The sequence below is a fragment of the Carcharodon carcharias genome, chromosome 30 (assembly GCF_017639515.1).
Source record: "Carcharodon carcharias isolate sCarCar2 chromosome 30, sCarCar2.pri, whole genome shotgun sequence".
NCBI classification, from domain to species: domain Eukaryota; kingdom Metazoa; phylum Chordata; class Chondrichthyes; order Lamniformes; family Lamnidae; genus Carcharodon; species Carcharodon carcharias.
In genome coordinates, this window is record NC_054496.1 from 18,581,399 (window position 1) to 18,596,878 (window position 15,480).

The window sequence follows — 15,480 nt, forward strand, 5'->3', positions numbered from 1 at the left end:
AAACACCCTGGACTCCTGTCCGACATCCAATCCGATTGACTACCTCAGCAAGCAGGAAGCCCAAGGCAGGGATCGGAGAGGGGGCTGTCAGTGTGCCGAGGATTTCCAGGGAAATCATGTTGAGCGATTGGAAAGGAAGGGGTGTGGAGGGACCAAGGCTCCAGAAGACCTGGAAACCGTTGGGAGTTCACGAGAAGTACAAAGAGAAGGAAGCTTTTAAAAACTTATCTTAACCCTTTGGCACCAGCCAGGCAGCAGATCAAGTGGAACTCCCACTCCCTTGACATAAACATTGCATCACAGCACCAGTGATGTCATCAGACTGCAACTGAGACTTAAGTAGGCGCCACCTGCTTTTAGCAGGACCCTTGTTTATGGCCTGAATCCCAGGTGTTAATGTTATTACATCTGTGGGTCTGAAGCAGGATTTTGACATTCAAGATATTAACCCCTCACCTGACTCTTTCCTGCCAATTGAGGGTGGGTTAAAATCTAGGCCAATTGGGTTTAATCAGCAACATCATTCAGGCAGAATCAAATCTTGGAATCTGTGAAATTGAATTTAATCAGCCTGCTAATTTGACGGTTGGCAGCAGGAAGAATGGCCAAGAAAGTTTGTACAAAGCCAATCAGTTCCATGATGGCCTTCAGGAAAAGAGATGGGCCGTCCTTGCCCAATGTGGGCCTACACACATGTCCAGCTCATGCCATGTTCTTGACTCTCAATGGTCTCTCCAACCAAACCAAGTCAGTTGTCAAGAGCAGCTGGGAACAGGCAATAAGTGCAGCCCAACAAAAATGAAGAGGAAAAAACAGTGTTTTAACTAATGAATACATGCATCCGTCTCCGCAAGTATGTCAGCCCCTCCTCCTGCTTGGCACCTCTTTCACCTCTCTCTAAGTGAGTCTGGTCACTAAAGACCCTCATCAGCGAGGAGAAGGGATGGGATGCTGCAAGCCGAGAAGTCAACAATACGGCACCATTGGGTTCAGTTGTGTTCAACATTACTTTTGGGGATCCATCTTTTGATGGTGATTATTGGGGATAATTTTGACCTTGATAGTGTAAAACGGACAATATCAGGTCATCGAAGGGAGTGAAAACCGGGTGCCTGAATCACCTAAAGCCACAACTAGCATGGAGCTTAAGCCACTTCACCCCTAAAGTAAGAGGCCTTAACTATGAGGGTACCACTTTTATCCCCAATCCCTGCTACGATGGGCTTGTACATGGAGAATGGGTGAAGTATTGGAGCAGGACAGGGAGAGAAGCAACTAGGGACCAAATGTCTAACTGTTTAATTTTGTTTCTCCTAGTGTCCTGCTGGTACTTTAGTTTGAGTCCGCATTCAGCCCAAGCTGGAGTTTGTAAACCAGGCTACTACTATAATCCGATTTATTTTTGCATAGGTAAGTGTCAAACAAGGTCAGGAAACTGCTGCGTAATTGAAAACAATGGTCAGGATTTACTCTCTGGGATCCTGAACTCTGCTGCCAAGCTGAACTGTGCAGCCCGAATGCTCGCCCTGTCTGCCTTGGTGCTGCAGTACTCGCAGGCTTCCCCATGAACAAGTGCTGTGAACTCATGTACCCCACCACGCACCCTCCTTCATCCCCAACAATGGCTACAAAAGCCATTTTTTAAATTCAAGTTTTTAAACAAATGGCTTTTATTGCAAGGGGGATGGAGTATAAACATAGGGAAGTCTCGCTTCAGCTGCACAGAGCCTTGATGAGACCTCACCTGGAGTATTTTGTACAGTTTCTGCCTCCTTATTTAAGAAGGGATTTACTTGCATTGGAAGCAGTTCAGAGAAAGTTCATGAGTTTGATTCCTGGGGTGACGGGCGTTGTCTCATGAGGAAAGGTTAAGCAGGTTGGGCCTATACTCATTGAAGTTTAGAAGAATGGGAGATGATCTTATTGAAACATAAGATTTTGAGGGGGCCTGACAGGGTAGATGCTTTGAGGATGGTTCTCCTCTTGGTGGGAATCTAGATCAAAGAGACACAGTTTCAAAAATAAGGGGTCTTCCCATTTAGACCAGAGATGAGGAGGAATTTCATCACTTGGAGGATTGTTAATTTTTGGAATTCTCTTCCTCAGAAATCAGTGGAAATATTGGGTCACTGAATATATTCAAGACCAAGTTAGACAGATTTTTGATCTTCAAGGGAATTAAAGGTTATGTGGGGCGGGGGGGTGGGGGGGAATGGTTGTGGGGGTGGGGGGTGGGGGGTGGTTGGTGGGGGGGTGGTGTGGGGGGCGTGGGTGCGGGTTGGGAAGGTTGGTGTGTTTGCAGGCAGGAAAGCGGCTTTAAGGCCACAATCAGCCATGATCTTACTGAATGGCAGTGGAGGCTCGATGGGCCAAAAGGGCTATTCCTGCTCCTATGTCAAGGTCTTAATAGAACAAAGCGGTGATTCCAAAAGTGAAAATTTTTCCCTGTTTACACAAGTATCAATGAGTGTCAATCCTCGCCTTGTGACCCACCCAAAACATGTCACAATTTAAAAGGGACCTATGAGTGTAAATGCGGAGAAGGATTTACGTCCACTTCTGGGAACTTCAGCTCCACCAATATGAGAACTTGTGAAGGTAAGGATTTTAATTGCTGAAGGAAGTTCATCATTCAAAGAGTTGTAAATCCTGGGAATTCGCCACCAAAGAGGGTTCTGCAAGATCCATTGTTAAATATATTTCAGGCTGAGAGTTTTTTGGGTCCTTTGAGGGAGTCCAGGTATTTGGGGAGCTGGCAGGATAGTGGAGTTGAGGCCAAAGATCAGTCATCATCGTATTGAATGTTGGAGCAGGCTCGACTGGGCTATATGGTCTACTCGTGATCTGATTTTTTATATTCTTACATTCTAACAGAAATCTATCAATCTCAGTTAACATTGTGTCCCCTTGTTCTGGACTTTGCCACTGGAAGAAATAGTTTCTCTCTACCTACTCTGCTAACTCCTTTGATTATCTTAAATATCTTAATTAGGTCACCCCTTCATAAGCTATACATTAGGGAGTACAAGTCTAGTTCTAATAATGCCAGTACTCATTAATTAACGCTTTAATGCATGGTTATCATTCTGGTATCCTAGGCCCAGCCATCTTCAGCTGCTTCATCAATGACCTTCCTTCCATCATAAGGTCAGAAGTGGGGATGTTCACTGACAATTGCACAATGTTCAGCACCATTCACGACTCCTCAGATACTGAAACAGTCCTGCCCCCTCCTCTACTCCTACCCCCATCAGACATGAAAAAGAGAAGGACCAAATTGAGGCCATTTTTCTGCTATAGGCCCATTCTTACAGGGATATAATATCAAGATCGGGAGCTTGAGGAGCTTATAATTTCCCTTTGCTTTCTCCATGTCAATGCCTCAGCCAATCAGGGCTAACTTGCCAACCAATCAACACCCTTTTCTCATGCAGTATAAATTGTTGTGATTGTTTGAAATTTGGCATTCTTGCATTTGTCCTAATGAATGAAAAGACAAAATGCTTTGACAACTTGTCTCTCTCTTCAAAAATATTCAAGTTCTATACTACTAAGTGACTGAAGATCAAGATTGTTTGATATCAAACTCTCTTACAGTTTATGATTATCTTTGGTTGGTTGTAAAATACAATGCACTGGTAGAAGAGGGAAAAGTTTGTTACCCATTGTGTGGAACTTCCACCATTTCTGTTTTACAGATATCAATGAGTGTGATTCTTCTCCCTGTGGCCCTCAGGCAGTATGTAAAAATACACCAGGATCATTCAAATGCTCCTGCCATAGCGGATTCAAGCCATCCGTTGGGAATTCTGGATTTTCTGGTGGAGCAAAGTGTGAAGGTGAGGAGTTTACTCTTTCCAGAGTAGCGTTGTGTCAGCTGTGGCTCCGAGTCAGAATCTGTGGGTGCCCACTCCAGAGGCTTGAGCACATACTCTGGGCTGACTTATAAGGGAGTGCTGCACTGCCAGGTGTGCTGTCCTTTATGTGAGACATTCTGAGGTGGACATAAAAGCTGGCATTATTCAAATAAGAGCAGGGGAGTTCTCCTCAGTGAACTGGTCAATATTTATCCCTCAATTGCCATTACTAAAAAAACAGATTATCTGGTCATTAACTCATCGTTGTTTGAGGAACCTTGCTATGCACAAATTGGCTGTCGTATTTCCTACATCATAACAGTGGCACCACTCCAAAAGTGTGTTAGTTTGTTAGGACAAAGGGACAGTTTAAGTAAGTTATTTGTATTTGTGGGTGTTAGGAATGAGCTTTAGCTTTAAAGTTTAAGTTTGATTTTGTATTTCTGCATCCGTGTGTTAAGAAAAGTCAAATGAGTTTTAGCTTCACTTTAAAAAGGGTCTGCATTTCTAATGTTGTTTTTTTATGACTTAAACTAAGGTAAACAAACAAAGGTAGAGGAATTGGGCTGTTGCCTAGCAATAGGGGCTCAGAGAGGCAGGTTCCTTCCACAGACACACACATAGAAGAGAAGCCTCCCCAATTTATTTTGCCCTGCAATTGGTAACCATGCCTTCTCCCCTGCCCCAACTTCTCCCGTCTTGAAATTTATGCTTAAAATGTCCCTTTGAGCAACTTTTTGCTTTGTTGTCAGTTTTTGTCTGATCAAGCTTCTGCGAATGTTTTTAAAATTTTCATGCTTGATTTCAAATCATGACCTCCTCCAGCCTTACAACACTCTGAGATGTCTGCGCTCCTCCAACTCCGGCATCTTGGGCATCCTCAGTTTTATTAGCTCCACAAATGGCTTTGCTAAGGTCCTCGGCTCTAAAATTCCCTCTCTAAGCCTCTTTGTGTATGACTCTTTCTCCTTTAAGTTGCTCTCTGAAACTTACTTTGTTGCTATGCATTTGGTCATCCATCCTAATATCTCCTCGTGTGGCTCAGTGTCAAACTTTGATGATGCCCCTGCGAAGCACCATGGGATGTTTTACCTTGTTAAAGGTGCTACAGAAATGCAAGCTGTTGTTGAAATGGGATGCAAAGTCTCACATAGTTTTACACAATTGTGGTGGTGCACCTGCCTCAGCAGTCGATTTCGGGCTTGTCAGGTATATCACTTATTGTGCTGTTAACTCGACAAGTGCCTTTTTTTAATGGCTCAGTGAGGACTTGTCACCTCTTGTGGCGGATAATTTAAATTGTTTTTTGAGGGGCTGGGCGAGAAGCACCCCAGAACAAGGTGCTACATCAGACTTCCCCAGCAAATCCATCAAGTTAATCATACTGAGCAAAAAGGTGTCCGATTGAGACCCCAGAGCGTGTTATTTGCTGGTCTCAATCAGGCATGTGTTAGCTGACTTCAGCTCCCTGCTTCCAGAGGATGAACATCAGCTGGAGTTTCCTACTCCAAATTGTGTGATGCTGCCTGTGGCTGAATAGCATGTGATTCTATTTTTTTGGCTGTAATGGCTCACACTGAACGAATAGTGCGGGCTGTGGGAGCAGGGTAGCAGGCAGTGTCCAAGGACTGTGAAGTCCTCCCCTGGCCATCAACAGCACTTTGGGCGGAAGTCAAGAAAAGGGAAAGCTTAGTGCTGATCTACAAGCATAATCCATTTGGGCCTTGCTCGGTTTTCCCTGTGTTGGTCCACCCTTTATTGTGACATTGACGAGAGAGCTATAATACATGCATCTTATTTAGTGCTGATATTATTTCTCAAGTGGGAATAAATCTTGTGCTGAGATTTGGCATGGGACGCTCTCTATCAGATGAACAAGCCCTCTGATGTACAAATGTGGTGCCTGTGTTTGTTTAAGATTGGCTTTAGATGACTGTGGTGTCTGTGAAATGTAATCCATCACGAAGGGAAGAGTTCCTTGTCTTGCAGTGCATGACAGTTAAATAACTCACCTGCAGTATTTAACTGTTAATTGTGACTTGACATACGGACGAATAGGACCTACAGAAATGTTTGATGTTTCTTTTGATGTGATTTTTTTTAAAAATTGTGGTGTTATTGAAAGTAAAATTCCTGTATATTAACTGTGGGGATACCCAAAAGGCTGAGGCCGACTTTGTGAAAAATTGAAGCTTTATATTTTAATCAAATATCTTTTTAAATGGCTTGAAGCTGCGATTTTAAGATCTATTTGAAATTCTTCGCACAATGGGGGCGGTGGGAAGTTTTGGTGATGTTGGAAAGACTTGTTGCACCTTCTGATAGAATTGGGTCCCTTTTACATTCAGGAATGTTTGATTTATGCAGAATTTTCAACTGAGTCAGAACTTGCAGTGAAAATTTGAATGAATTTCGAAAGGCCTTCAGCGAGGTGCCACACAATAGACAAATGAATGAGGTCAGAGAATGTGGAGTCGGAACAAGTGGCAGAATGGATTGCCGGCTGGCTGCAAGACAGAGAGCAGAGAGTGGGAGTAAAGGGTCGTTGTTCAGTGTGGCAGAAGGTGGGAAGTGGTGTTCCACAAGGATCAGTGCAGGGATCACTGCTTGTTCACAATTTACGTTAATGCTTTGGACTTCAGGAGCACAAATGCAATTTCTAAATTTGCAGATGACACCAAGTTGGGAGTGGGGGTGGAGGTGGGGTGGACCCAACACTGAGGATCAAATTGCGGGAGGTTACTAATAAACTTGCAGAATCGACAAATTGGTCACTTTTTACTTGGAAAGAGGAAGTCTAGTTGTGGTAGGGAAATAAAGGGATCCTGGAATATAAATTCACCAATCACTGGGATATAGGCCAAGTGCTGGAAAATGGGATTAGAATAGATAGATGCTTGACAGTCGGCATGACACGGTGGGCTGAAGGGCCTGTTTCTATGCTGTATGACTCTATGACAGAAACAGCAGTTTTAATTTGGAAGCTGTTTGAGTGCAGTTGTTTCTGAAAGTTACTGCCGGGGAGACTGGAGCAAATGGGACAGATAGCCAGTCCAAAGCTAAGGAAAACCCCAAAAATTCAGGGGATTGGAGGAGGGGAAAGTCCAAAGCAGACCTCCTAGTCAAAGGAAAGACAGGAACCTGGTAAAGTTCCTGTTAAGTAAAGTTAAGAGTGAGGCGTCAGAGAGGAAGACTCCAAGTTTCAGATTTAAAGAGACAAAAGCTGCAGATTTAAAGTGAGAACAGCTTGCAAGAGGCAAGAAGCTTCAAAGAGACAACTTAAGGTCTATAACTCTTAGCAATGGGCATGTGAAGCAATGGTGTACTGTTGGCATGGCTGAGTCAGTGAGAGAGAGTGCATGGAAGAAAGCTCAAATGCATGTGGTGACCCAGGGGAGAGGAACATCAGAAGGAGAGTTCAAAACCCTGGAGGTGAACCTTTGTGGAAGGCATCTGAGAGAAAGTGTCCATTTGGGAGGATATTCCAAAGCAAGTTCTTGGAGAGTGGAGATTGGAAACCCTCATGTGAAAGACAGAGTTCAGTGAGACCGATTAGCTCACGGGGGTAACAAGCATCTGGGGGGAGTGGAGAGAAATACATGGCATCAGGTTGAGGTGGTATCTGTCACTTGGTTTCAGAGTGTGGTGTGTCTGACCACTGGATGCCATAGAATAACATGGACTGTGTACTTACTGTGAACATTAAAGTATAAGATAGTTTTTGTAACTTGTGTTATCCTTACAAATCTGTATATATCTGTAAAGGTATAGTTGTGGGTGAAAGATTATTGTATTTTGTTCATCTTCTCTTGCTTAATAATTATTTTATTCTTTTAATAAATGTACATCAGCTGACTCCTGCGACTCTGTTCAGTAGCTACTCTCCATATATCTAAACAAACAAATAAAAGTTAGGATTTATCAAACTGAGTTCCACACTGGGATCAGGCTTGCCCAGGGGTAACCTCAGCTGGGATCATAACAAGTAGTGTTTATTAGTTTAATGCCTCATGCAAACAATGGCACCTCTGAGACTGCAGTGTGCACTCAGTACCCTGAGCCTCCCAGTCTGGCATCTCTAACACGTTTGTTTCTGCTCCCAAGACTGACATATCATTCCAATCTTTGATCACCCATTTTGCTCTCTGCACCCTCTCTGATTCAAATTCCACACTAACTGGGCAGAATGCACTGGTCCATGTGAAGTCCAACCCCTGCATTAGTTCATTGCAGCATGAGCAGGATAGATTTTGCTATCTGCTATTCTGATTATATCTCCTATAGATAAAACCTTAAGCATTCAACTATGCACACAGTTGCTACGGTGTGTACCATCTATAAGATGCACTGCAGCAACTTGCCAGGGCTTCTTCAACAGCACATTCCAAACCTGCAACTTCAACCACCCAGAAGGACAAGAACAGCAGGCACTTGGGAACACCATTATTACTTTCCACAAAGCCAGGTGGTGAAGTGGAGCCAATCATTGCACGCTTTTATAAACATTTATTTACAGAGATACATATAACAAGCATCTACCACCTAACCCAACAACCATTGTTTCAGATTGTTCCTTTATATAGAAACACAATTGAATCCCAGTTAATGTCCAACACCCACAATCAATTAAATACAATTAATATACAACTAAAGCTCACAGCCAAGTTCCTGTCCAGGCCACTCACCATCCTGACTTGGAAATGTACCGCCGTTCCTTCACTGTTGCTGGATCACAATCCTGGATCTCTCTCCTTAACAGCACTGTAGGTGTACCTACACCACATGGACTGCAGCAGCTCAAGGAGGCAGCTCACCACCACCTTCTCAAGGACAATTGGGGATGGAGAATTGCCAGAGGCATGCGCAGCCCACAAACAAATGAATAACACAAATGAATTATCAGCTCTTTTAATCAAATTGTCTGGACATAGAAATAAATAAATGTTCTTTCTATGTGTCCTGGTAACATTGGTTACTGCATTTTTTCCCTTCATTTCCCACAACTCTGCAATCATTTATGTGTCATCAGTCTAATATTTTCTTACCATTAGCCTGCCCAAAGAGGAAACCTATTTATTACATCCCCTGGCTCTACCACTCATCAGATTGTAATGAATATCTGACAAGTAAAGCAAGAGTTTCACCATCCAAGCCACTTGTTCAATCTGAAAGATTATAATTATCAGGAAGGACTTGAGCAGGCTGGGGCTCTTTCCACGAGAGAGGAGAAGGCTGAGAGATTACCTATTACATGTCTTTAAGACTCTAGGCTAGAAGTAAAGAGGATATTTACACTTGCAGCTGAGTCAAAATATAGTGGTCATGCAGCGGTCACTAATAAATTCAATGAAGAGTTCAGGAGGAACCTCCTCACCCAGAGAGTGGTTAAAAAGTGGAGTTGTTGAAGCTAGATGTACATACGAGAAGCTGGATTAATACAAGAGGGAGGAAGGAATAGAGTTGTGGCCTGAATTTTTAGCTCATTGGGCCCGAGAGTGGTTGGGAAATGGACCGCCAACCACGATCGGCCCCCGACCATGATAAGGAATCAACCATTTTGGACTGATATGAGGAGGAAGCTCGTCACTCAAAGAGTTGTAAATCCTGGGAATTCTCTACCCAAGAGGGCTGTGCAAGATCCATTGTTAAATATATTTCAGGCTGAGAGTTTTTTGGGTCCTTTGAGGGAGTCCAGGTATTTGGGGAGCTGGCAGGATAGTGGAGTTGAGGCCAAAGATCAGTCATCATCGTATTGAATGGTGGAGCAGGCTCGACTGGGCTATATGGTCTACTCGTGATCTGATTTTTTATATTCTTACATTCTAACAGAAATCTATCAATCTCAGTTAACATTGTGCCCCCTTGTCCTGGACTTTGCTAACAGAGGAAATAGTTTCTCTCTATCTACCCTACCAATTCCTTTGATTATCTTAAATATCTTAATTAGGTCACCCCTTCATAAGCTATACCTTAGGGAGTACAAGTCTAGTTCTAATAATGCCAGTACTCATTAATTAACCCTCTAATGCATGGTTATCATTCTGGTATCCTAGGCCCAGATATCTTCAGCTGCTTCATCAATGACCATCATAAGGTCAGAAGTGAGGATGTTCGCTGGGGGTGATTGCACATTGTTCAGCACCATTCACGGCTCCTCAGATACTGAAACAATCCTGCCCCCTCCTCTACCCCTACCCCCATCAGACATGAAGGTAACACTTGATAAAGAGAGGGACCAAATTGAGGCCATTTTTCTGCTATAGGCCCATTCTTACAGGGATATAATATCAAGATCGGGAGCTTGAGGAGCCTATAGTTCTCCATTGTTTTCTCCATGTCAATGCCTCAGCCAATCAGGGCTAACTTGCCAACCAATCAACACCCTTTTCTCATGCAGTATAAATTGTTGTGATTGTTTGAAATTTGGCATTCTTGCATTTGTCCTGATGAATGAAAAGACGAAATGCTTTGACAACATGTCTCTCTTTTCAGAAATATTCAAGTTCTGTACTACTAAGTGACTGAAGATCAAGATTGTTTGATATCAAACTCTCTTACAGTTTATGATTATCTTTGGTTGGTTGTAAAATACAATGCACTTGTAGAAGAGGGAAAAGCTTGTTACCCATTGTGTGGAACTTCCACCATTTCTGTTTTACAGATATCAATGAGTGTGATTCTTCTCCCTGTGGCCCTCAGGCAGTATGTAAAAATACACCAGGATCATTCAAATGCTCCTGCCATAGCGGATTCAAGCCATCCGTTGGGAATTCTGGATTTTCTGGTGGAGCAAAGTGTGAAGGTGAGGAGTTTACTCTTTCTGGAGTAGCGTTGTGTCAGCTGTGGCTCCGAGTCAGAATCTGTGGGTGCCCACTCCAGAGGCTTGAGCACATACTCTGGGCTGACTTATAAGGGAGTGCTGCACTGCCAGGTGTGCTGTCTTTTATGTGAGACATTCTGTCTGCCCTCTGAGGTGGACAAACATGCTGGTATTATTCAAAGAAGAGCAGGAGAGTTCTCCCCAGTGACCTGGTTCGTAAGGTTGGACAGGCAACAGAAAATCCCAGGTTATTGAGCCGTTAATGGGCTTGCTTAACAGCCCTCTTAAATGTCGGCGGATGCGTTTCCAAGTTTAGCGCCCGCCCGCTGACCGAAATATCGCGTGAGTGCGCGATGACATCGGGACACTTACCCGACATCGTCAAGCGCTATTTTACGCTTGAGCATGTAGCGCTCATGTCCACACACCAAGCGAAAAATTCAGACTTATATGTTGATAGGGTGAGACAAAGTAGGATTGGAAAAGGCTCGTGTGAAGCATAATGACCAGGGTCAACCCATCAGACCAAATGGCCTAGTTCTGTGCTGTAAGTTCTCCGTATGTAGATTATAAACAACAAGAGATCCAAGCCCCGAGCTATGTGGGAGTCCACGTAGCATCTCCCCCTCAGTCCGGCTCTGTACATATAGTGAGTGATGTGATTTCTGTTCGTCTTTGCTGCAGATGTGAATGAGTGTGAGGATGAAGGCGTGTGCGGCAGGAACGCAACCTGTTACAACTCCGTTGGGAGTTACCATTGCATCTGTCACGCAGGATTTCACCCAGAGCCAGGAAAGACACAAAACACCTGCAAAGGTAAAGTTAATAATTGACACAGAAAGAGCAACGGTCACTGGGGCTAGAGGAGGGGTGGGCGGAGGGAGGGGAGAGTGCTGAGTACATAGGGGCTGAAATTAGTTTGAGTCCATTATTAGGCCTGGACTCCTGCTGTATGAGTAGCTCTCTGTCTGACCATAGAGGCCTGAGAGCTAGGAAATTGGGCCTAAGACCTCATCTTCAGGGCTTGTTGCATCTCCACAGGCAGCTCTCCAATTTCGGCAAACTGGCATTGACCTTGAGGTCAGTATTGGAAGGATGGAGGGGTGCTGTCGAAAACATGTTAAAATTCAGTTCATCTAGTTGACAGTTGCCAAAAATCTTGTGTTAGGCCCTTTGGTGCAAATTTTACATAGGGCTCTTCCTGCAGCCGTTGGACCCCTCATTGACAGACTTACTGGGCTTAATGGATGCCTAAAGAAGGATGCCTAAAATATAGCAGTCGGACCAACCCCTAAGGTGGTTTGTTAGTATGGTTTGTGCCAGTATTATGCTTAAAAATCAGGCACACCGCACGCCAATTACTATGCTGTGGTGTCAACTCTTTCAGATACCAGCGTACATAAGGCTGGCTCACTTATTACCACTCGCACCTCTGGGTCAAAAGGTCATGCTGTCAACCACCATGCTAGGACTTGAGTGGAATCTATGTTGATGCCCCAGTGCTGCACTGATGGAGTGCTGCACTGTTGGAGGAGCATCCTTTTGGATAAGCTGCTAAACTGAGGTCCTCTCCGCCTGTTCAGGTGGGCTTTAAAAAACTGTAGTAGGAAAATGGCAGAGTTTGCCAATGGGCATCAGCGTAGAGAAATATCTTAACTGTTTTAATTTCTACAGAGCCACCTTTTAACTGTCCCAATGCTGAAAAACAGGAGAATTCCATTCTTGTAGAGTGTGGCCTAAAGCATTCGGAAACCCTAAAACAGGTATGTGACCCATTTTGTCCTGTTTCCAGCTGCACTCTTTTGCTAGCTCCTGTAGGAGTTCTTATGTTTAATGGAATACCCTACTTATAGTTATTTCGACCTGCGTCCTCCAGGAGAATTACAAATTGACTCACTTGAGAGGGTTAATTCACAACATGAGCACAGATTTGAATTGGGCTTCTGGAAAATTATAATGGTTACAGAAAGAGATTACAGGTTTAATGGATTGAAGAAAGGAAATGAAAGGAAAAATAGTTTTTTTTTAAATCAGCAACTGCCTCATACTGCTTAGTCACTCCCAACAAATCGACTCTTCACTGTTATCTAGCATCAGAAGGTTCAAATCAGTTAATTACATCCAGCAAGTAAACACTTCACCAATATCTAGCTCAAATACGCTTTTCACTGTGGTCCTACAATCACCAGTAGTATCTAGCCCCTGTGGTTGGAGTCTTTTTCCGATAACCAGTCGGTCTTTCCCCGTCTCTCCCTCGCTCTTTCTGAAATCCCTTTCTGGCAATTAACAGGATCATCCTTCGACTGCAGGGCAGGTCTCAATCTTCTTTGCCCTTTTTTGAGGGGATGGGATCAGTTTATTATTGTTGATAGGCCATACTATCCTATGAAGCTTCTTTTAAAAGCACAATACCCAATTATAGTCTGTGGCCTTTTGTTTAAACCATGATTTGCTCCTGTGCAGAAAGTTATCCATCATTTTTATTGCTTTCTCCTGTAATTTTCCATTATGTGAAGCCCTTTATAGTCAATTTTTGAGGAAAAGCTATTTATATTTTGCTAGAACACATATCTCGTTTCAAGGCCTGCTAGAACGCTAAGTGTCTCTGGCTGGCCTGCTATATCCACTGTTATTTTCCTCTCTCGGCTTGGTGAGGCTTCGATCAGAAAGAAAGTTGCTTTCTTGGATCGGGTCATTTCATTGCAAAGTGTAGTACTGTCAATCTCTTGCCCTGAATTTGTATGAAAGGTTTTTTTTTCACCCACACTCCCAAACCAATATCCGTTTTACATGGAAATGCACTGGTCCAACAAGCTTATGTTGGTGCCAAAGCTCCATGTGACCTCCCTTTCTGCTTATTATCACACACCCTATTACCACATCCTTCCCCTTGAGTGCTGTTTATTCCTCCACATGGTAGCAAGTTCCACATTTTTACTATTCTCTGAGTTAAGAGATTTGTCCTGAAGTTCTTCACAGCTTTCTTTCTTCCTCTTCTGTAGCCACTATTAACAATTTTAACATGTTACTTAGCATTGTTTAAAGTGGAAAAACATTTGTTCCTGTAGATGAGAGAGAGAGGGAGAAAAGGAAACGCTTACATTTACAGATCACCTAAGAACTCAGAGATATGTGAAAGCGCCTTGCCACTTTTGAAGCATAGTCAGTGTAAGAAATGCGGCAGCCAATATGTGCACAGCAAGCTCCCACAAACAGCAGGATGATGATGGCCAGATAATTTGTTCTAGTAATGTTGGTTGAGGGATAAACATTGGCCAAGGCACCAGGGAGAGCTCCCCTGCTCTTCCAAGGATAGCGCTGTGATAATCTTTACCCCCACCTGAGGTGGCAGATGGAGCCTTGGTTTAAAGTTTCATCTGAAAGGCGGTACCACTAACACTGCAGCACTCCCTCCATACTGCACTGAATGACCAACCTGCATGGAGAAATGTGAAGCCTGGCATTAATAAGCAATAAGAGTATAGGAGATTGCCAACCTCAGACTTGAGGGAGTTGAGGCCTGGGACTCCCAAATCGGTGAGGATTTATCATCTTTAAACCTGCACCCCCCCCCCACCCCCACCACCCCCAACCCACACCCACACACACACACACACAAGCCGCCCCCCACAACCCTCAACCAACCCACCCCCACACCACCAACCCATTTGGTGGAAAGGGACCTGGGAAACCAAGGTTCAAATTTTCTTGGTCTTAAGCTGGGCTTTCAGATGAGATGTTAAACTCATACCCAGTCTTCCCTTTTGGGTGGAATAAAGATTACCATGGCACTTCTTGAGAATAAGCAGGGACGCTCTTCCCGGTGTCCGACTCAATACTTATTCCTCAACACAATGCTTAAAAAGCACATTATCTAATAATTTGTTGCATTGTTGTTTGTGCGAACTCACTGCCTGCAAATTGGCTGCCACTTTTCCTACATTACAACTGTGACAAAATTAATTCATTGGATGTAAAGTTTGGAATGCCCTGAGGCACTATGTAAATGCAAATCTTTCTTTCTATAGGAGGCGCTTGCCCATGATCCCATGCCAATAAGGCGCCCTTTCACTGATCACATGAACTCCAGTGGGTAGTGCCAGACATCATCACCTGGTGCAAGCACTGGAGCCGTGACCCAAGGAATTTTGCATCCTCTGTTTCTAGACGATGTTAAGTTGATGCTCAAGGCTTTTGTTCTAGGGAACTAGGGAACACATTTGGCAGGTTTTCTAGGTTGCCTTGCCCAGTTACGGTTATCATTGAGAAAGGTTGCTGTTTAACTGTTGTCCTGTTTCCCCTGTCCAGTCAAACACCTCGGATAATGGGTCCTGCTCCATATTGGAATCAGCTCGCCGATTACTTGGCAACGTCTGTCAGAATTTCAGTGCCGCAAACGACACCCAGGTAAGGAATTACAGGCCTGGTATTTTTTTAATTCTGAAAAGCGTAATGGATCTGTTTTCCCACCCCTGCTTTACCGAGATCATAACCCTGTGAACTGCCTTGGGACATTTTACTACATTAAGGGCACTATGTAAGTAAAAGTTGTTGCCGTAATTGAGAAGGCTACACCAAAGGGGAGAAAATCAAATTGAAGGTACCTTCCCAACAGTATCTACAGAACACTAATATTAGGAGGCAATGATTCAGAAGAAATCCCATCCCTCCTGCTCATGTAGATATGAAAATCTGGGCTTTATAATTTATCGTTTACAATGGGCTCCTTATAGCTACCATCCTGGAGCAGAGTCTTGGCTTAGTGGTATTCTTCCCATCTCCCGGCCAAGGGGTCTAGGCAGT

General features: G+C 43.8%; 1 protein-coding gene across 5 annotated transcripts in view; it reads left to right on the top strand.

The window, feature by feature from the left end:
• LOC121271411 (adhesion G protein-coupled receptor E1-like) overlaps positions 1 to 15,480 on the top strand; it is a 69,721-nt gene that overhangs the window by 7,833 nt on the left and 46,408 nt on the right. For 4 of the 5 annotated variants that reach the window (XR_005941713.1, XM_041177403.1, XM_041177404.1 and 1 more), the window contains exons 2-7: positions 1,318 to 1,410; positions 3,699 to 3,839; positions 10,519 to 10,659; positions 11,362 to 11,493; positions 12,352 to 12,440; positions 14,986 to 15,084. Coding sequence is in view for 4 of the 5 variants with exons in the window: in XM_041177403.1 (XP_041033337.1) it covers positions 1,318 to 1,410; positions 3,699 to 3,839; positions 10,519 to 10,659; positions 11,362 to 11,493; positions 12,352 to 12,440; positions 14,986 to 15,084 (695 nt within the window). In the remaining variant the exon portion in view is untranslated. The remainder of the gene's footprint in view (positions 1 to 1,317; positions 1,411 to 3,698; positions 3,840 to 10,518; positions 10,660 to 11,361; positions 11,494 to 12,351; positions 12,441 to 14,985; positions 15,085 to 15,480) is intronic. The other variant, XM_041177405.1, reaches the window with a different exon arrangement.